Source organism: Salvelinus alpinus, chromosome 15, assembly GCF_045679555.1.
Source record: "Salvelinus alpinus chromosome 15, SLU_Salpinus.1, whole genome shotgun sequence".
In the NCBI taxonomy this organism is placed as follows: Eukaryota; Metazoa; Chordata; class Actinopteri; order Salmoniformes; family Salmonidae; genus Salvelinus; species Salvelinus alpinus.
In genome coordinates, this window is record NC_092100.1 from 2,998,030 (window position 1) to 3,018,570 (window position 20,541).

The 20,541-nt window shown below is 45.6% G+C and overlaps 2 protein-coding genes across 3 annotated transcripts in view; one reads left to right on the plus strand and one right to left on the minus strand.

The window, feature by feature from the left end:
- Positions 1-8,887, plus strand: part of tmem131 (transmembrane protein 131) — a 100,876-nt gene extending 91,989 nt beyond the window's left edge. Inside the window, exons 37-38 of the mRNA XM_071342289.1 lie at positions 4,779-4,927; positions 6,065-8,887. Of these exons, the coding sequence (XP_071198390.1) occupies positions 4,779-4,927; positions 6,065-6,310 (395 nt within the window). The 3' untranslated portion in view covers positions 6,311-8,887. The remainder of the gene's footprint in view (positions 1-4,778; positions 4,928-6,064) is intronic.
- A 295-nt stretch (positions 8,888-9,182) lies between these two features.
- Positions 9,183-14,803, minus strand: LOC139539390 (inosine-uridine preferring nucleoside hydrolase). Of its 2 annotated transcripts, XM_071342284.1 has the most exons (7): positions 14,449-14,803; positions 13,898-13,946; positions 13,359-13,564; positions 12,419-12,601; positions 11,024-11,135; positions 10,635-10,771; positions 9,183-10,320 (listed from the first exon to the last, which is right to left on the minus strand). In XM_071342284.1, exons 3-7 carry the CDS (start codon positions 13,539-13,541, stop codon positions 9,955-9,957), a joined length of 981 nt encoding a protein of 326 aa, XP_071198385.1. In that variant the 5' UTR covers positions 13,542-13,564; positions 13,898-13,946; positions 14,449-14,803; the 3' UTR covers positions 9,183-9,954. The 2 variants fall into 2 exon arrangements, with proteins under 2 accessions (XP_071198385.1, XP_071198386.1); XM_071342285.1 differs by lacking the exon at positions 13,898-13,946.
- Positions 14,804-20,541: the final 5,738 nt, after the last annotated feature.

Consider the following 20,541-nt stretch of genomic DNA (forward strand, 5'->3'; position numbering starts at 1 on the left):
TGGTGTCATGTTGTCTCCAGCTAGGGGGCTTTATGGTGGTGTCATGTTGTCTCCTGCTAGGGGGCTTTATGGTGGTGTCATGTTGTCTCCAGCTAGGGGGCTTTATGGTGGTGTCATGTTGTCTCCAGTTAGGGGCTTTATGGTGCTGTCATGTTGTCTCCAGCTAGGGGCTTTATGGTGGTGTCATGTTTCCAGCTAGGGGGCTTTATGGTGCTGTCATGTTGTCTCCAGTTAGGGGCTTTATGGTGCTGTCATGTTGTCTCCAGCTAGGGGCTTTATGGTGGTGTCATGTTTCCAGCTAGGGGGCTTTATGGTGGTGTCATGTTGTCTCCAGTTAGGGGGCTTTATGGTGGTGTCATGTTGTCTCCAGCTAGGGGGCTTTATGGTGGTGTCATGTTGTCTCCAGCTAGGGGGCTTTATGGTGGTGTCATGTTGTCTCCAGCTAGGGGCTTTATGGTGGTGTCATGCTGTCTCCAGCTAGGGGCTTTATGGTGGTGTCATGTTGTCTCCAGCTAGGGGCTTTATGGTGCTGTCATGTTGTCTCCAGCTAGGGGCTTTATGGTGGTGTCATGTTGTCTCCAGCTAGGGGCTTTATGGTGCTGTCATGTTGTCTCCAGCTAGGGGCTTTATGGTGGTGTCATGTTGTCTCCAGCTAGGGGCTTTATGGTGCTGTCATGTTGTCTCCAGCTAGGGGCTTTATGGTGGTGTCATGTTGTCTCCTGCTAGGGGGCTTTATGGTGGTGTCATGTTGTCTCCAGCTAGGGGGCTTTATGGTGGTGTCATGTTGTCTCCTGCTAGGGGGCTTTATGGTGGTGTCATGTTGTCTCCAGCTAGGGGGCTTTATGGTGGTGTCATGTTGTCTCCAGCTAGGGGCTTTATGGTGCTGTCATGTTGTCTCCAGCTAGGGGGCTTTATGGTGGTGTCATGTTGTCTCCAGCTAGGGGGCTTTATGGTGGTGTCATGTTGTCTCCAGCTAGGGGCTTTATGGTGGTGTCATGTTGTCTCCTGCTAGGGGGCTTTATGGTGGTGTCATGTTGTCTCCAGCTAGGGGCTTTATGGTGCTGTCATGTTGTCTCCAGCTAGGGGGCTTTATGGTGGTGTCATGTTGTCTCCAGCTAGGGGGCTTTATGGTGGTGTCATGTTGTCTCCAGCTAGGGGGCTTTATGGTGGTGTCATGTTGTCTCCAGCTAGGGGGCTTTATGGTGGTGTCATGTTGTCTCCAGCTAGGGGCTTTATGGTGGTGTCATGCTGTCTCCAGCTAGGGGCTTTATGGTGGTGTCATGTTGTCTCCAGCTAGGGGCTTTATGGTGCTGTCATGTTGTCTCCAGCTAGGGGCTTTATGGTGGTGTCATGTTGTCTCCAGCTAGGGGCTTTATGGTGCTGTCATGTTGTCTCCAGCTAGGGGCTTTATGGTGGTGTCATGTTGTCTCCAGCTAGGGGCTTTATGGTGCTGTCATGTTGTCTCCAGCTAGGGGCTTTATGGTGGTGTCATGTTGTCTCCTGCTAGGGGGCTTTATGGTGGTGTCATGTTGTCTCCAGCTAGGGGGCTTTATGGTGGTGTCATGTTGTCTCCAGCTAGGGGGCTTTATGGTGGTGTCATGTTGTCTCCTGCTAGGGGGCTTTATGGTGGTGTCATGTTGTCTCCAGCTAGGGGGCTTTATGGTGGTGTCATGTTGTCTCCAGTTAGGGGCTTTATGGTGCTGTCATGTTGTCTCCAGCTAGGGGCTTTATGGTGGTGTCATGTTTCCAGCTAGGGGGCTTTATGGTGCTGTCATGTTGTCTCCAGTTAGGGGCTTTATGGTGCTGTCATGTTGTCTCCAGCTAGGGGCTTTATGGTGCTGTCATGTTGTCTCCAGCTAGGGGCTTTATGGTGGTGTCATGTTTCCAGCTAGGGGGCTTTATGGTGGTGTCATGTTGTCTCCAGTTAGGGGGCTTTATGGTGGTGTCATGTTGTCTCCAGCTAGGGGGCTTTATGGTGGTGTCATGTTGTCTCCAGCTAGGGGCTTTATGGTGGTGTCATGCTGTCTCCAGCTAGGGGCTTTATGGTGGTGTCATGTTGTCTCCAGCTAGGGGCTTTATGGTGCTGTCATGTTGTCTCCAGCTAGGGGCTTTATGGTGGTGTCATGTTGTCTCCAGCTAGGGGCTTTATGGTGCTGTCATGTTGTCTCCAGCTAGGGGCTTTATGGTGGTGTCATGTTGTCTCCAGCTAGGGGCTTTATGGTGCTGTCATGTTGTCTCCAGCTAGGGGCTTTATGGTGGTGTCATGTTGTCTCCTGCTAGGGGGCTTTATGGTGGTGTCATGTTGTCTCCAGCTAGGGGGCTTTATGGTGGTGTCATGTTGTCTCCTGCTAGGGGGCTTTATGGTGGTGTCATGTTGTCTCCAGCTAGGGGGCTTTATGGTGGTGTCATGTTGTCTCCAGCTAGGGGCTTTATGGTGCTGTCATGTTGTCTCCAGCTAGGGGGCTTTATGGTGGTGTCATGTTGTCTCCAGCTAGGGGGCTTTATGGTGGTGTCATGTTGTCTCCAGCTAGGGGCTTTATGGTGGTGTCATGTTGTCTCCTGCTAGGGGGCTTTATGGTGGTGTCATGTTGTCTCCAGCTAGGGGCTTTATGGTGCTGTCATGTTGTCTCCAGCTAGGGGGCTTTATGGTGGTGTCATGTTGTCTCCAGCTAGGGGGCTTTATGGTGGTGTCATGTTGTCTCCAGCTAGGGGGCTTTATGGTGGTGTCATGTTGTCTCCAGCTAGGGGGCTTTATGGTGGTGTCATGTTGTCTCCTGCTAGGGGGCTTTATGGTGGTGTCATGTTGTCTCCAGCTAGGGGCTTTATGGTGCTGTCATGTTGTCTCCAGCTAGGGGGCTTTATGGTGCTGTCATGTTGTCTCCAGCTAGGGGCTTTATGGTGGTGTCATGTTGTCTCCAGTTAGGGGGCTTTATGGTGGTGTCATGTTGTCTCCAGCTAGGGGCTTTATGGTGGTGTCATGTTGTCTCCAGCTAGGAGGCTTTATGGTGGTGTCATGTTGTCTCCAGCTAGGAGGCTTTATGGTGGTGTCATGTTGTCTCCAGCTAGGAGGCTTTATGGTGGTGTCATGTTGTCTCCAGCTAGGGGCTTTATGGTGGTGTCATGTTGTCTCCAGCTAGGGGGCTTTATGGTGCTGTCATGTTGTCTCCAGCTAGGGGGCTTTATGGTGGTGTCATGTTGTCTCCAGCTAGGGGCTTTATGGTGGTGTCATGTTGTCTCCAGCTAGGGGGCTTTATGGTGGTGTCATGTTGTCTCCAGCTAGGGGGCTTTATGGTGGTGTCATGTTGTCTCCAGCTAGGGGGCTTTATGGTGCTGTCATGTTGTCTCCAGCTAGGGGGCTTTATGGTGGTGTCATGTTGTCTCCAGCTAGGGGGCTTTATGGTGGTGTCATGTTGTCTCCAGCTAGGGGGCTTTATGGTGGTGTCATGTTGTCTCCAGCTAGGGGGCTTTATGGTGGTGTCATGTTGTCTCCGGCTAGGGGGCTTTATGGTGGTGTCATGTTGTCTCCAGTTAGGGGGCTTTATGGTGGTGTCATGTTGTCTCCAGCTAGGGGGCTTTATGGTGGTGTCATGTTGTCTCCAGCTAGGGGGCTTTATGGTGGTGTCATGTTGTCTCCAGTTAGGGGGCTTTATGGTGGTGTCATGTTGTCTCCAGCTAGGGGCTTTATGGTGGTGTCATGTTGTCTCCAGCTAGGAGGCTTTATGGTGGTGTCATGTTGTCTCCAGCTAGGGGGCTTTATGGTGGTGTCATGTTGTCTCCAGCTAGGGGGCTTTATGGTGGTGTCATGTTGTCTCCAGCTAGGGGGCTTTATGGTGGTGTCATGTTGTCTCCAGCTAGGGGGCTTTATGGTGGTGTCATGTTGTCTCCAGCTAGGGGGCTTTATGGTGGTGTCATGTTGTCTCCAGCTAGGGGCTTTATGGTGCTGTCATGCTGTCTCCAGCTAGGGGGCTTTATGGTGGTGTCATGTTGTCTCCAGCTAGGGGGCTTTATGGGTGGTGTCATGTTGTCTCCAGCTAGGTGCTTTATGGTGGTGTCATGTTGTCTCCAGCTAGGGGCTTTATGGTGCTGTCATGCTGTCTCCAGCTAGGGGCTTTATGGTGCTGTCATGTTGTCTCCAGCTAGGGGCTTTATGGTGGTGAATGAATAAAATGATGAATAAAATGATTCATTTTAAAATTAATGAATAAAATGATTCAGACTGTAGTGGACCAATCCACATTAAAATGATCCAGACTATAGTGGACCAATCCACATTAAAATGATCCAGACTGTAGTGGACCAATCCACATTAAAATGATCCAGACTATAGTGGACCAATCCACATTAAAATGATCCAGACTGTAGTGGACCAATCCACATTAAAATGATCCAGACTGTAGTGGACCAATCCACATTAAAAATGATCCAGACTATAGTGGACCAATCCACATTAAAATGATCCAGACTATAGTGGACCAATCCACATTAAAATGATCTGGACTTTAGTGGATCAATCCACATTAGAATGATCCGGACTTTAGTGGATCAATCCACATTAGAATGATCCAGACTTTAGTGGATCAATCCACATTTAAATGATCCAGACTGTAGTGGATCAATCCACATTAGACTATAGTGATCCGGACTTTAGTGGATCAATCCACATTTAAAATGATTCAGACTGTAGTGGATCAATCCACATTTAAAATGATTCAGACTGTAGTGGATCAATCCACATAATTTTTTGCTAGTTTTAAAGGTGTGTTTTGTTCGTTTTCCAGTCTTCCGTGGGATGTCCTTCCCGAAGACATCCGAGCCTCAGCAGACCTTGCCTGAGTTGAGCTCTGCGTCCTCGTCTATCTGGGACGCCCCCAGCACCAGCAACCCCCTGCTCTCCTGGCTCAGCAGCTCCCCCACTGGCCCCACCTCAGTAAGCCCTTAAATACCATGTTATCATAATCAGACCCCCTCACAGTACCATCTTAACATATAAACACTGGTCAGACCCCCTCACAGTACCATCTTAACATATAAACACTGGTCAGACCCCCTCACAGTACCATCTTAACATATAAACACTGGTCAGACCCCCTCACAGTACCATCTTAACATATAAACACTGGTCAGACCCCCTCACAGTACCATCTTAACATATAAACACTGGTCAGACCCCCTCACAGTACCATCTTAACATATAAACACTGGTCAGACCACCTCACTGTACCATCTTAACACTGTGGTCAGACCCCCTCACAGTACCATCTTAACACTGTGGTCAGACCCCCTCACAGTACCATCTTAACACTGTGGTCAGACCCCCTCACAGTACCATCTTAACACTGTGGTCAGACCCCCTCACAGTACCATCTTAACACTGTGGTCAGACCCCCTCACAGTACCATCTTAACACTGTGGTCAGACCCCCTTACAGTACCATCTTAACACTGTGGTCAGACCCCCCTCACAGTACCATCTTAACACTGTGGTCAGACCCCCTCACAGTACCATCTTAACACTGTGGTCAGACCCCCTCACAGTACCATCTTAACACTGTGGTCAGACCCCCTCACAGTACCATCTTAACACTGTGGTCAGACCCCCCTCACAGTACCATCTTAACACTGTGGTCAGACCCCCTTACAGTACCATCTTAACACTGTGGTCAGACCCCCCTCACAGTACCATCTTAACACTGTGGTCAGACCCCCTCACAGTACCATCTTAACACTGTGGTCAATGTGTCAATGTGATATATTGTCCAGACAAGCCCCTTCATTTTCACCTGGCATTAAAAGCTTTCCAGATCTATTAATCATACTGATGTTCCCTCCTATACTAACGATCAATCTATTTAACCTCTCCTCAACAGCACCTGGTCCACTGCTACAAATCTATTCATAAAATTGATTGATGATATTTAGTCTTTCTGGTAACTTACAATTCATTTTCCAGTCCACCAGTAGTAAAAGCTTGATATTATTAGCCTATAGTGCTCTGGACAGAAGTAGTGGACTAGCTTTATATAGGTCAGATATTTTGAGACAAATAATTTCCTCTGTTTCTCCAGTCCATCCTGGGTAGCAGCAGGAACCCCTGGTCCACCAGCACCCCCTTTGGCAGCTCCATCTGGTCCACGAGTGGAGACACTGCACTACACTCCTTCACTCCCACCTCCACTCTCCCGGACCTACCCATCAGCACCCTGGGCCTGGCACCGGCCCCTCCCGCTGCCCCCACTGAGATGAGCCGTTCCTACGACCCCTGGAGGCCCACCCTCAGCAGACACGGCTCAGAGCCCTGGTTCAACCACTGAGGAGTACTCACTCTTAGCCTGGTCCCAAACCTGTTTCAGCTCGTGCCAACTCCAATGTTGTCTTTATCAAGCCAAACATGGCATGAAAATGATTGCCAAAGAGTTGGCGTATGCACAAACAGGCTGGAACTCAGGCTAACTCGCTCTCACAGATGCATACTCTTACCTGAATTATCACCTAAATGGGATATTTACGTCAACTTATGTTATGTGAACAGATCTCTCAAGTACGGATTCTGGTCTAAATCAGAAACATACCATGGTATCGGTTGTTAAACATTACTAATATACATCAAAACAAATAATTTTATCGACGATTCCCGTCTGGAAAAGGTTTAAATGTAATTTGGTAGCCCCAAACACTTTCTAACACAAACCAAAAAACCCTTTCCCATTTAGTTCACAGCAGTTAAATGCTTTTTATTCAGAGGGGGAGAGAAATACAGTCTTGATTCAGATTCATTTTATAGTAACACCTCTAAATTTAAACGAGAAAGGATGGAATGTTTTTACCGACACAGGCCAGGGGATGTCTTTTGTCTGATTGTTGTTCACTAGCTCTGGTCCAGGTCGCTGTAACACCCTGGACCTGAGCTAGGTAATGCTGCACTGTTGTGTTGGTCTGGTATGTGGCTCAGTACTGCTTTATGGTGCAGTGTTACTCTGTTGAAATCAGCACGTTTTGTGTAGCAGATGCATATAGTGCATTTGGAAAGTATTCAGACCCCTTGACTTTTTCCACATTTTGTTTACGTTACAGCCTTATTCTAAAATTGAATAAATAGGTGTTTTTTTCCCTCAATCTTCACACAATACCCCATAATGACAAAGCTAATTTATAATAAAAGGTACTTTGTTGAAGAAAGTCTTCTTGGGTATGACACTACAATCTTGGCACACCTGTATTTGGGGAGTTTCTCCCATTCTTCTCTGCAGATCCTCTCAAGCTCTGTCAGGTTGGATGGTGAGCGTCGCTGCACATCTATTTTCAGGTCTTTCCAGAGATGTTCGATCGGATTCAAGTCCGGGCTCTGGCAGGGCCACTCAAGGACATTCAGAGACTTGTCCCGAAGCCACTCCTGCATTGTCTTGGCTGTGTGCTTAGGGTCGTTGTCCTGTTGGAAGGTCCTGAGCGCTCTGGAGCAGGCTTTCATCAAGGATCTCTCTGTACTTTGCTCCGCTCATCTTTCCTTCGATCCTGACTAGTCTCCCACTCCATACCTCTGAAAAACATCCCCACAGCATGATGCTGCCACCACCATGCTTCACCGTAGGGATGGTGCCAGGTTTCCTCCAGACGTGACGCTTGACATTCAGGCCAAACAGTTCAATTTTGTTTCTCATGGTCTGAGAGTCCTTTAGGTGCCTTTTGGCAAACTCCAAGCGGGCTGTCATGTGCCTTTTACTGAGGAGTGGCTTCCGTCTGGCCACTCTACCATAATGACCTGATTGGTGGAGTGCTGCAGAGATGGTTGTCCTTCTGGAAGGTTCTCCCATCCCTACAGAGGAACTCTGGAGCTCTGTCAGAGTGACAATTGGGTTCTTGGTCACCTCCCTGATTGATCAGTTTGGCCGGGCGGCCAGCTCTAGGAAGAGTCTTGCTGGTTCCAAACGTCCATTTAAGAATGATGGAAGCCACTGTGTTCTTGGGGACCTTCAATGCTGCATAAACTTCTACCCTTCCCCAGATCTGTGCCTCGACACAATCCTGTCTCGGAGCTCTACGACAGTTCCTTCGACCTCACGGCTTGGTTTTTGCTCTGACATGCATTGTCAACTGTGGGACCTTATATAGACAGGTTTGTGCCTTTCCAAATCATGTCCAATCTATTGAATTTACGCCAGGTGGACTCATATCAAGTTGTAAAAACATCTCAAGGATGATCAATGGAAACAGGATGCACCTGAACTCAATTTCGAGTCTCATAGCAAATGGTCTTAATATTTATGTAAATAAGGTATTTCTGTTTTTATAAATTTGCAAAAATGTCTAAACTGTTTTCACTTTGTCATTATTGGCTATTGTGTGTAGATTGATGAGGGGGAAAACATTTTAATCCATTTTTGGAATAAGACTAACGTAACAAAATGTGGAAAAAGTGAAGGGGTCTGAATACTTTCAGAATGCACTGTCCTGTTTTAAGGTTTGTTTTCTAGCCTGGATACCAGTGTGTTTGTTTTCTAGCCCGGATACCAGTGTGTTTGTTTTCTAGCCCGGATACCAGTGTGTTTGTTTTCTAGCCCGGATACCAGTGTGTTTGTTTTCTAGCCCGGATACCAGTGTGTTTGTTTTCTAGCCCGGATACCAGTGTGTTTGTTTTCTAGCCCGGATACCAGTGTGTTTGTGCCATCATGCTGCTCTTTGTTTGACTAGAACACATCTGGGACCAGACTAGTTTTCTTCATTATTTTCTTGGCTGATTTGAAATGTGGTTTTATTCAGGACAGCTGACACAGTAATTATGACAGAGGACATCCTTTGAATGCAGTCCTATTGAACAGTTAGGATCTGCTTTGTTTACAGTCCACTCATGGAAACATCATGCCTGTGAAAATAAAAAAGCTTGTTGGAATTGATTTACAATTTGGTTAAGTTAAAGGAATATTTATGTATTTTCACTGAGGCCCTTTATCTAGTTCCCCAGAGTCAGATGAACTTGCGGATACCATTTGTTTGAAGGAAGTTTCCAACCAGCGCTAACACAAAGTCTATTCTATCTGCTAACGCTAGTTATCATTGGCTCACAAAACGACGTAGTGAGTTCATCTGACTGTGGAAGTAGTCAGGGCCTGAAGAGTCCCTTTAAGGGTTAACGTTTCAGGTTTATACTGTACATTTCTGTCACCAAATTGAAATTAAAGGCAGACTGAACTCATTCAAATTATTTTATTAAACAGTACAAATCAGGTGTGAAAATAAGGCCCTGAGTGTTTAGTGTTGTCTGGGTTAGTTAACATGTTTCATGTCTTACACATACAGGTATGATGTCTGTCTCAGACTCTGGGCCAGTCTGCCCACTCCACCCTAGAGGCTGTGAGAAGATACTTAAAGACAAGATGGACCAACACATATTTTGGCTGTGGGATTGCCGTCTTATCGTCTGTGACCACACACAACTAAGCTGTCATTATGGGTTTACATTGAAGATGTGAAACATGTTATCTGATTTCATTTATTTTTTCCTTCACACTATCAAACAACACCTGCATAGATTGGTAACTTTTTTTCTAATTTGGCACACAGAAACAAGATGCCATGAGTAACTGTGTCAAAAAAAGTGGCGCGGATTGGCCGGTAGGTGGCGCTGTTATGATTAGTCTCCCTTAAACCATCATGTCCGCCGTCCCATTTGATCTAGAGAATCTCAATTGCATCTTCTCTCCTTCTAGAAAACCCATTGAAGGTCAGAGGGGAGGGACCACTGGCTTTCTTTTTTTCACACAAGCATGATGGGACGTTAATTAACTCAGGAATCACACACTTTCAATATACTTTGTATCCCTCATTATTGTTTTGGCAGATGGATAACAAAACAAGCACTAACTGATCTAGTCTACTTTCTGTCATCCTGTGAACCCCGTTCATTGCTGCTTGCAGCTATATTGCAACGCATGGCCGACATCATGTTGGTCTGTCTCGTAGCCTACTTCCTACAGGGTTGTCTAAGCGAAGCCATGAGTAACTGCCTGAACTTGGTCAGATCGCAGGTCTTCATGACAGAAACATGGTGTTTTTTCTTCAGTCTGTTCCTCTGATCCAGAACCATCATCCCTCTGCATAGCTCCCCCTGTAGTTCCACCCTGACGGCACACTCTATACTCTCTGTCACCACAGAGATGTCTATACACGCTGCCACTGCGTAAGCATCGTAGGAGACAAAGCCAGGCCCAAAGTACACATCCCTCTTACTCAGCATGGCCTCCTTGGAATAACCCCAACACTTGGACGTGATCGTCTTCATCAAGCGACCAGCGGGCGTGTCCTCGTTGATCAGCTTTTCAAAGAATTCCTGGTCAATGAAAAACACAGTTACACACAAGATAAATCAAACTAAGAGGGGTATATTTTAGTATTTATTGAAGTCCTGTTGAGGTCGGGAGACCTTTAGTTAAGTAGTGTACAGGGAGCATTCCTTAACAACTAGGAAGTGCAAGCAATGAAATACAAAACTATTTTATGAATGATTGTGTTCCCGTTCACATAATAAAATCAGGTAAATCATTCATTAGGTGGGGTTATAGGAGTGTACAGAGATGGTAAATGCTATTCTAAACGGTTATATTAGTAATACAGACCATCTGAAGGTTGAAACGAACTCCTTACCCATTCCAGTTTATTCCGACAGCAATATTCCCATGATGCTATGCGTGTAGGACAGAGGTACTCCTCCAGGACGATGAAGGCAGATTCAGGATCCATCACAAAGTTAAACTCTCCACATAGAGATACGTTCCCCTTACCTGGAAGGAGAAATACTGGTCAAAATAGGTTAAGTCCCAAATGGCACCCTATTCCCTATATAGTGCACTACTTTAGACCAGAACCCTATTCCCCTATATAGTGCACTACTTTAGACCAGAGCCCTATTCCCCTATATAGTGCACTACTTTAGACCAGAGCCTATGGGCCCTGTTAGAAAGGAGTGCATTATATAGAGAATAAGATGCACTTGGAAAACAACCTTATTGTCTATGATTGATTGTGACGTTTACCCTCCATGTTGCCTCCCATAATGATGAGCTCCTTCAGGTTCTGTTGGAAAGACGGGTCCAGGCGGATGGCTAGAGCCAGGTTGGTGAGCGGCCCCAGAGCCACCAAGGACACCTGGTCAAGGGAAGAGGAACAAGAAGACATGGCGGCTTGCAATGGTCACATTCCACGTATTATTAGACCTTAGTGACTTAAACTATGATCATCATTCGTCCACTGTCTCCCAACGGACTGAAGGCTACTATTGTTAAACATTATCTTTGTGTGTTTCTTTTGTGTTTGAATAGTTATTGGGAAACTCACCCCAAATGGGGAGCCTACAGTACCTGTTTAGGGTTGTCAGATGGGGAGACTACAGTACCTGTTTAGGGTTGTCAGATGGGGAGTCTACAGTACCTGTTTAGGGTTGTCAGATGGGGAGTCTACAGTACCTGTTTAGGGTTGTCAGATGGGGAGTCTACAGTACCTGTTTAGGGTTGTCAGATGGGGAGTCTACAGTACCTGTTAGGGTTGTCAGATGGGGAGCCTGTTTAGGGTTGTCAGATGGGGAGACTACAGTACCTGTTTAGGGTTGTCAGATGGGGAGCCTACAGTACCTGTTTAGGGTTGTCAGATGGGGAGACTACAGTACCTGTTAGGGGTTGTCAGATGGGGAGTCTACAGTACCTGTTTAGGGTTGTCAGATGGGGAGACTACAGTACCTGTTTAGGGGAGTCTACAGTACCTGTTTAGGGTTGTCAGATGGGGAGTCTACAGTACCTGTTTAGGGTTGTCAGATGGGGAGACTACAGTACCTGTTAGGGGTTGTCAGATGGGGAGTCTACAGTACCTGTTTAGGGTTGTCAGATGGGGAGACTACAGTACCTGTTTAGGGGAGTCTACAGTACCTGTTTAGGGTTGTCAGATGGGGAGTCTACAGTACCTGTTTAGGGTTGTCAGATGGGGAGACTACAGTACCCGTTTAGGGTTGTCAGATGGGGAGCCTACAGTACCTGTTTAGGGTTGTCAGATGGGGAGACTACAGTACCTGTTTAGGGTTGTCAGATGGGGAGTCTACAGTACCTGTTTAGGGTTGTCAGATGGGGAGCCTACAGTACCTGTTAGGGTTGTCAGATGGGGAGACTACAGTACCTGTTTAGGGTTGTCAGATGGAGAGTCTACAGTACCTGTTTAGAGTTGTCAGATGGGGAGACTACAGTACCTGTTAGGGTTGTCAGATGGGGAGCCTGTTTAGGGTTGTCAGATGGGGAGCCTGTTAGGGTTGTCAGATGGGGAGCCTGTTAGGGTTGTCAGATGGGGAGCCTGTTAGGGTTGTCAGATGGGGAGCCTACAGTACCTGTTTAGGGTTGTCAGATGGGGGGCCTGTTTAGGGTTGTCAGATGGGGAGACTACAGTACCTGTTTAGGGTTGTCAGCCACCAGTCTGATCATGGCATTAACAGCATGTTCTGTCTGGAGCTTCTCCTTCCACTGTGGGTCTCTATCCTCCAGCACGTCTCCCAGCCCGTCTGTCCCAAAGTGGTCGCTGAAAGCCTTGGTGGCCCCCACCAGGGGACCAGCAGCTCCCTGGAACACTGGGATCTAGGAGAAACATACAGCCGTATGTTATGAGCTTCCCATATTACCTTTAGGTCATTCAGATGACCAAGTGTGGTATGAATGAATGTCACACGTGTGATGATGTATACTGGTCAAGAAAATACAGACACTTGGGGGGGGGGGGGAGCCTCTGAGCTTGTGTGCGTTCACAGACAGACGCTTGGGGGGGGGGGGGGTGAGCTGGGTTTCCTACCTTTGTGCGTTCACAGACAGACACTTGGGGGGGGGGAAAGGAAGCTGGGTTTCCTACCTGTGTGCGTTCACAGACAGACGCTTGGGGGGGGGGGGGGAAGCTGGGTTTCCTACCTTTGTGCGTTCACAGACAGACACTTGGGGGGGGAGGGGAAGCTGGGTTTCCTACCTGTGTGCGTTCACAGACACTTGGGGGGGGGGGGAAGCTGGGTTTCCTACCTGTGTGCGTTCACAGACAGACACTTGGGGGGGGGGGGGGGAAGCTGGGTTTCCTACCTGTGTGCGTTCACAGACAGACACTTGGGGGGGGGAAAGGAAGCTGGGTTTCTTACCTATGTGCGTTCACAGACAGACACTTGGGGGGGGGAAGCTGGGTTTCCTACCTTTGTGCGTTCACAGACAGACACTTGGGGGGGGGGGGGAAGCTGGGTTTCCTACCTGTGTGCGTAGACAGACACTTGGGGGGGGGGGAAGCTGGGTTTCCTACCTGTGTGCGTTCACAGACAGACACTTGGGGGGGGGGGGGAAAGGAAGCTGGGTTTCCTACCTGTGTGCGTTCACAGACAGACAACACCAGCAGCACATTCTGACAGACGTTGTCCACATCAGTATTCCCGAAGCAGCATGTTATCCCCAGGATCTGCAGGCCTGGAGCGGCCAGGGCCATCATTATCGCCTGGGCGTCATCTATACCTGCATCTGTGTCTATTATCACCAGCTTTTGGGCCATGGTGGCAGTGGAATGCAGATCAGCTGCACGGGGGGAACATTTGTAAGAATTAATAATAATTTTAAAAAAGCCTTATCTTTGGAGTTTAAATTATATTTAGGGAGAACAGGAAGAGTATTGTAGATGTGCATTATCAAGTTATCAATGTCACATATAGAACATAAAAGTGTTAAATACTGCACAATTTAAAACATTTGCCCCTAACCCACATTTCCTGTATTATTATATTTATGCTAAAATGTTTATTCTATTCTACTGAGCCATTTATTTTATGTTCGTATTGTTATATTTGATTATTTCCTGTTTTGACATTGAGAAAGAACCTGTAAGCATTTCCCTGGACGTGTATAGCATACCGTGTGAATCCCTCTAACGCCCAGGAAGCTCGGACTCCGTTAGATAGCTCTGCAAGCATTATAATGTAAAAATGCATTTTGTTATTCACAAACACAAAACATCTGGAGTTTCGCTGAACAACTTTCTAACTCAGTCTATACGAGCTCAATACATTGGAAGTGCAAAAAAGGCTTGTAAATGTTTTTGGAAAGTACACAACGAGAGTAAATGAAGACAGTTATTCGGCGAATAACGAACGTATTTTGACACTATAACGCGTGCAGCGCCGTCTAACCGGAGCTTCTCGGGCATTATGTTCAAAATAACTGAACTCGGAAACTGTAAAAAAAAAACAACAACATAATAATCGGGCTCCGCGGACTTGGAAAATCGTTTTGAACGTGCATCCAACTCAGAATTTCAAGTTGGTAACTCGGGTGTATATCTAGAGCACCATTAGCGAGAAGACAAGTCATATGAATCGTTGACGTCTCCAACGCACAGATACTGGATCAGTTTATCCCTAAAGAAACTTGATAAGAATTACTGTCATTCAAATACCAAGACTTACCAATATTTTAATTAAACGACCACTGCTTCGTGTTGTGCAGATCAGACTTTAGTGGAATAACAACTGCTTCCTGCTAACTGGTTGTATGTATACACGTGCCGCCTTTTCTGATTTACAACCATGTAGCAAGTCAGAAATGACAGAATTTCTTCATTCAGACTAGCACTTGAACGCGGCAGTAGAAAACATACGACGTCCTGCATGTGAATCGACTTACTCTGGCAAGTGAGTGTTTTTGTCAATACGTGCGACAATTTACGTAGAAGCAAAAACAAAATAATTGTATTAGTCAAGAAGCCATGCCTTTACGTTGAGTAAAGTTATGCCTTCTGTGACGCGTTCAAAACAACTGGGAATTCGAAAATCTCCAATTTATATATAGTTAACCTAGGACGCAACCCGGATATAGACTGTCCGTGAATCGACGTATGCGAATAGATTTTCACTAGTTACTACAGCCATAAAGTCAAAATTGTCTACATTGTAAAAAGTTATTAAAACAAAATATGCTTTTGGTCTTGAAGCTGCAGTATGTTACTTTTTGGGGTGACCCTTAACAAATTCACATAGAAATGTGAGTTAAACAGTAGATCTGTTATTCTCATTGAAAGCAAGTCTAAAGAAGCGATAATATAATCGTATGAAAATAGAATATTTTTGGTTATTGAAAATATATTTCACAGCAGTTTAGATGGTACAATGATTCTCTACACACTATACATTGCTTGTTTTGTTACATAAACTGAAATTAGGCGAACTATTAGAATTTTTGCAACCAGGAAATGGCGGCAAGATCTCTGTATATGCCGCAAAAAGCATGCTCCATAAACCCAAGGTCGTTACAATACTGTAACTAATTAGCTGTGTTACTGAGGCAACACACAGCTCATTATACTGTATTAAATACTGAAGTAACACACAGCTCATTATACTGTATTAAATACTGAGGTAACACACAGCTCATTATACTGTATTAAATACTGAGGTAACACACAGCTCATTATACTGTATTAACTACTGAGGTAACACACAGCTCTCTCTCTGCTCTTTGCAGGGACAGATTCCCTCTCTATACAGATGCACAGTACATCAAAACATCCCTCATTATACGAGAGATGCACAGGACATAAAAACATAATCATGTCTGAAACAACAAGACAGGTATTGGCATCAGATTGTTCATAACTGGTTTGTCTAGTTAAATAAAGGTTAAGTAAAATAAATGAAGATAGGAATTTCTCTCCTTTCCTGTAGAAGTCCCTTTGCTGTCATCTAGTGGACATTTGCCCTCAGCTATGTTTAGACTGTTGTTCTAGTGTACTATGGAATAGATGTCGACCTCTACTATGGAATAGATGGCGCTCCTATTCTTAACCACTCCCAGTCATATTCAAGGTTAGAACTACCTTTCTAGGCGTTCTGATGCTTCTACCTTTGAGTTGACATTTTTTGATAGCACATCTACAGTATTTCACATTTTAATGTGTATAGTATTGGTTACTAGGTGTTGTCGAATTAATTCTGTAACCACTCCCTGTTCAAATCAGGGCTGATTGGAAAAAGCTGTTCAAAAGAGGACATTGTATTATCATTTCTTTGTACTCGCTGACGAAGGCCATGCAGCCGAAACACATCACAGAATTACAACAAAAATCCAGAAAATCACATTGTATGATTTTTAAATAATTAATTTGCATTTTATTGCATGACATAAGTATTTGATCACCTACCAACCAGTAAGAATTCCGGCTCTCACAGACCTGTTAGTTTTTCTTTAAGAAGCCCTCCTGTTCTCCACTCATTACCTGTATTAACTGCACCTGTTTGAACTCGTTACCTGTATAAAAGACACCTGTCCACACACAATCAAACAGATTCCAACCTCTCCACAATGGCCAAGACCAGAGAGCTGTGTAAGGACATCAGGGATACAATTGTAGACCTGCACAAGGCTGGGATGGGCTACAGGACAATAGGCAAGCAGCTTGGTGAGAAGTTAACAACTGTTGGCGCAATTATTAGAAAATGGAAGAAGTTCAAGATGACGGTCAATCACCCTCGGTCTGGGGCTCCATGCAAGATTTCACCTCGTGGGGCATCAATGATCATGAGGAAGGTGAGGGATCAGCCCAGAACTACACGGCAGGACCTGGTCAATGACCTGAAGAGAGCTGGGACCACAGTCTCAAAGAAAACCATTAGTAACACACTACGCCGTCATGGATTAAAATCCTGCAGCGCACGCAAGGTTCCCCTGCTTAAGCCAGTGCATGTCCAGGCCTGTCTGAAGTTTGCCAATGACCATCTGGATGATCCAGAGGAGGAATGGGAGAAGGTCATGTGGTCTGATGAGACAAAAATAGAGCTTTTTGGTCTAACTCCACTCGCCGTGTTTGGAGGAAGAAGAAGTATGAGTACAACCCCAAGAACACCATCCCAACCGTGAAGCATGGAGGTGGAAACATCATTCTTTGGGGATGCTTTTCTGCAAAGGGGACAGGACGACTGCACCGTATTGAGGGGAGGATGGATGGGGCCATGTATCGCGAGATCTTGGCCAACAACCTCCTTCCCTCAGTAAGAGCATTGAAGATGGGTCGTGGCTGGGTCTTCCAGCATGACAACGACACGAAGCACACAGCCATGGCAACTAAGGAGTGGCTCCGTAAGAAGCATCTCAAGGTCCTGGAGTGGCCTAGCCAGTCTCCAGACCTGAACCCAATAGAAAATCTTTGGAGGGAGCTGAAAGTCCGTATTGCCCAGCGACAGCCCCGAAACCTGAAGGATCTGGAGAAGATCTGTAGGGAGGAGTGGGCCAAAATCCCTGCTGCAGTGTGTGCAAACCTAGTCAAGAACTACAGGAAACGTATGATCTCTGTAATTGCAAACAAAGGTTTCTGTACCAAATATTAAGTTCTGCTTTTCTGATGTATCAAATACTTATGTCATGCAATAAAATGCAAATTAATTACTTAAAAATCATACAATGTGATTTTCTGGATTTTTGTTTTAGATTCCGTCTCTCATAGTTGAAGTGTACCTATGATAATAATTACAGACCTCTACATGCTTTGTAAGTAGGAAAACCTGCAAAATCGGCAGTGTATCAAATACTTGTTCTCCCCACTGTATATTATTTTTTTTATTTTTTGAAGAACGGTCCAAATAGCACTTTTTATGAGGTTTTACATTTTTTAACAAAATTTCACCCGTGGGACCTGACTGAGACCATTTCCCATATGAAAATCTGTGGTTGAACGTGCTCGCCCCCCTATGGGAGTTTTGGTTTCTTACACTTGGCATTTGTAATGTTCCGGTTGCAATATGGTTTTGATGAACTGCTGACCATTTGAGTGGTATTTGCGATTGTGTATATGGTTCGCCCAATGCCAATAAGTTGCCATTCATTTTTGCCCATTTCATGGTGGTCTTCCCTTACATAAGTATTCACACCCCTAAGTCAATACTTTGTAGAAGCACCTTTGGCAGCGATTTAAAGCTGTGAGCCATTCTGGGTAAGTCTCTAAGAGCTTTCCACACCTGGATTGTGCAACATTTGCCCATTATTCTTTAAAAAATTCTTCAAGCTCTGTCAAATCGTTTGTTGATCATTGCTAGACAACCAATTTCAGGTCTTGCAATAGATTTTCAAGCAGATTTAAGTCAAAACTGTAACTTGGACACTCAGAAACATTCACTTGGTAAGCAACTCCAGTGTAGATTTGGCCTTGTGTGTTAGATTATTATCCTGTTGAAAGGTGAATTCATCTCCCAGTGTCTGGTGGATAGCAGACTGAACTAGGGTTTCCTCTAGGATTTTGCCTGTGCTTAGCTCCATTCTGTTTCTTTTTTATCCTGAAAAACTCCTCAGTTCTTAACAACTAAACTCAGCAAAAAAAAGAAACGTCCCTTTTTCAGGACCCTGTCTTTCAAAGATAATTTGTAAAAATCAAAATAACTTCACAGATCTTCATTGTAAAGGGTTTAAACACTGTTTCCCATGCTTGTTTAATGAACAATAAACAATTAATGAACATGCACCTGTGGAATGGTCGTTAAGACACTAACAGCTTACAGACGGTAGGCAATTAAGGTCACAGTTATGAAAACTTAGGACACTAAAGAGGCCTTTCTACTGACTCTGAAAAACACCAAAAGAAAGATGCCCAAGGTCCCTGCTCATCTGCGTGAACGTGCCTTAGGCATGCTGCAAGGAGGCATGACGAATGGAGATGTGGCCAGGGCAATAAATTGCAATGTCTGTACTGTGAGACACCTAAGCCAGCGCTACAGGGAGACAGGACGGACAGCTGATCATCCTCGCAGTGGCAGACCACGTGTAACAACACCTGCACAGGATCGGTACATCCGAACATCACACTTGCGGGACAGGTACAGGATGGCAACAACAACTGCCCGAGTTACACCAGGAACGCACAATCCCCCCATCAGTGCTCAGACTGTACGCAATAGGCTGAGAGAGGCTGGATTGAGGGCTCGTAGGCCTGTTGTAAGGCAGGTCCTCACCAGACATCACCGGCAACAACGTCGCCTATGGGCACAAACCCACTGTCGCTGGACTAGACAGGACTGTCAAAAAGTGCTCTTCACTGACGAGTCACGGTTTTGTCTCACCAGGGGTGATGGTCGGATTCGCGTTTATCGTTGAAGGAATGAGCGTTACACTGAGGCCTGTACTCTGGAGCAGGATCGATTTAGAGGTGGAGGGTCCGTCATGGTCTGGGGCGATGTGTCACAGCATCATCGGACTGAGCTTGTTGTCATTGCATGCAATCTCAACACTGTGCGTTAGTGAAGACATCCTCCACCCTCGTGGTACCCTTCCTGCAGGCTCATCCTGACATGACCCTCCAGCATGATAATGCCACCAGCCATACTGCTCGTTCTGTGCGTGATTTCCTGCAAGACAGAAATGTCAGTATTCTGCCATGGCCAGTGAATAGCCCGAATCTCAATCCCATTGAGCACGTCTGGGACCTGTTGGATCGGAGGGTGAGGGCTAGGGCCATTCCCCCCAGAAATGTCCGGGAACTTGCAGGTGCCTTGGTGGAAGAGTGGGGTAACATCTCACAGCAAGAACTGGCAAATTTGGTGCAGTCCATGAGGAGGAGATGCACTGCAGTACTTAATGCAGCTGGTGTCCACATCAGATACTGACTGTTACTTTTGATTTTGACCCCCCCCCTTTGTTCAGGGACACATTATTCCATTTCTGTTAGTCACATGTCTGTGGAACGTGTTCAGTTTGTCTCAGTTGTTGAATCTTATGTTCATACAAATATTTGTATATGTTAATATGTTAAGTTTGCTGAAAATAAACGTAGTTTACAGTGAGAGGACGCTTCTTTTTTTGCTGAGTTTACAAACATAGCATACCCATAACATGATGCAACCACCACTATGCTTGAACATGAGCAGAGTGGTACTCAGTAATGTGTTGTATTCAGGACAAAAAGTTAATTGCTTTGCCACATTTTTTGCAGTATTAATGTAGTGCCTTGTTGCAAACAGGATGCATGTTTTGGAATATTTATATTCTGTACAGGTTTCCTTCTTTTCACTCTGTCATTTAGGTTCGTATTGTGGAGTAACTACAATGTTGTTGATCCATCCTCAGTTTTCTCCTATCACAGCTATTAAACTCTGTAACTGTATTAAAGTCACCATTGGTCTCATGGTGAAATCCCTGAGCGGTTTCCTTCCTCTCTGGCCACTGAGTTAGGAAGGACGCCTGTATCTTTGTAGTGACTGGGTGTATTGATACACCATCCAAAGTGTAATTAATAACTTCACCATGCTCAAAGGGATATTCAATGTCTGCGTCTTTTTTTATATTTTTTACCCATCTACCAATAGGTGCTCTTCTTTGCGAGGCATTGGAAAACCTCATTGGTCTTTATGGTTAATTCACTGCTCTACTGAGGGACCTTCCAGATAATTGTATGTGTGGGGTACAGAGAGGAGGCAGTCATTCAAAAATCATGTTAAACACTATTATTGCACACAGAGTGAGTCCATACAACATATTATGCTACTCGTTATGCACATTGTTTTCTACTCAAAATATTTAGG

What these genes read in the sequence shown, in the direction of transcription:
- LOC139539390 (XM_071342285.1), bottom strand. Translation starts at nt 13,541, where the DNA reads ATGGCCCAAAAGCTGGTGATAATAGACACAGATGCAGGTATAGATGAC. An exon ending in CTGTCTGTGAACGCACACAG is followed by an intron (nt 12,602 to 13,358) that starts GTAGGAAACCCA and finishes TGTTTCTCCTAG; the next exon opens with ATCCCAGTGTTCCAGGGAGC. An exon ending in TATGGGAGGCAACATGGAGG is followed by an intron (nt 10,772 to 11,023) that starts GTAAACGTCACA and finishes TTCTCCTTCCAG; the next exon opens with GTAAGGGGAACGTATCTCTA.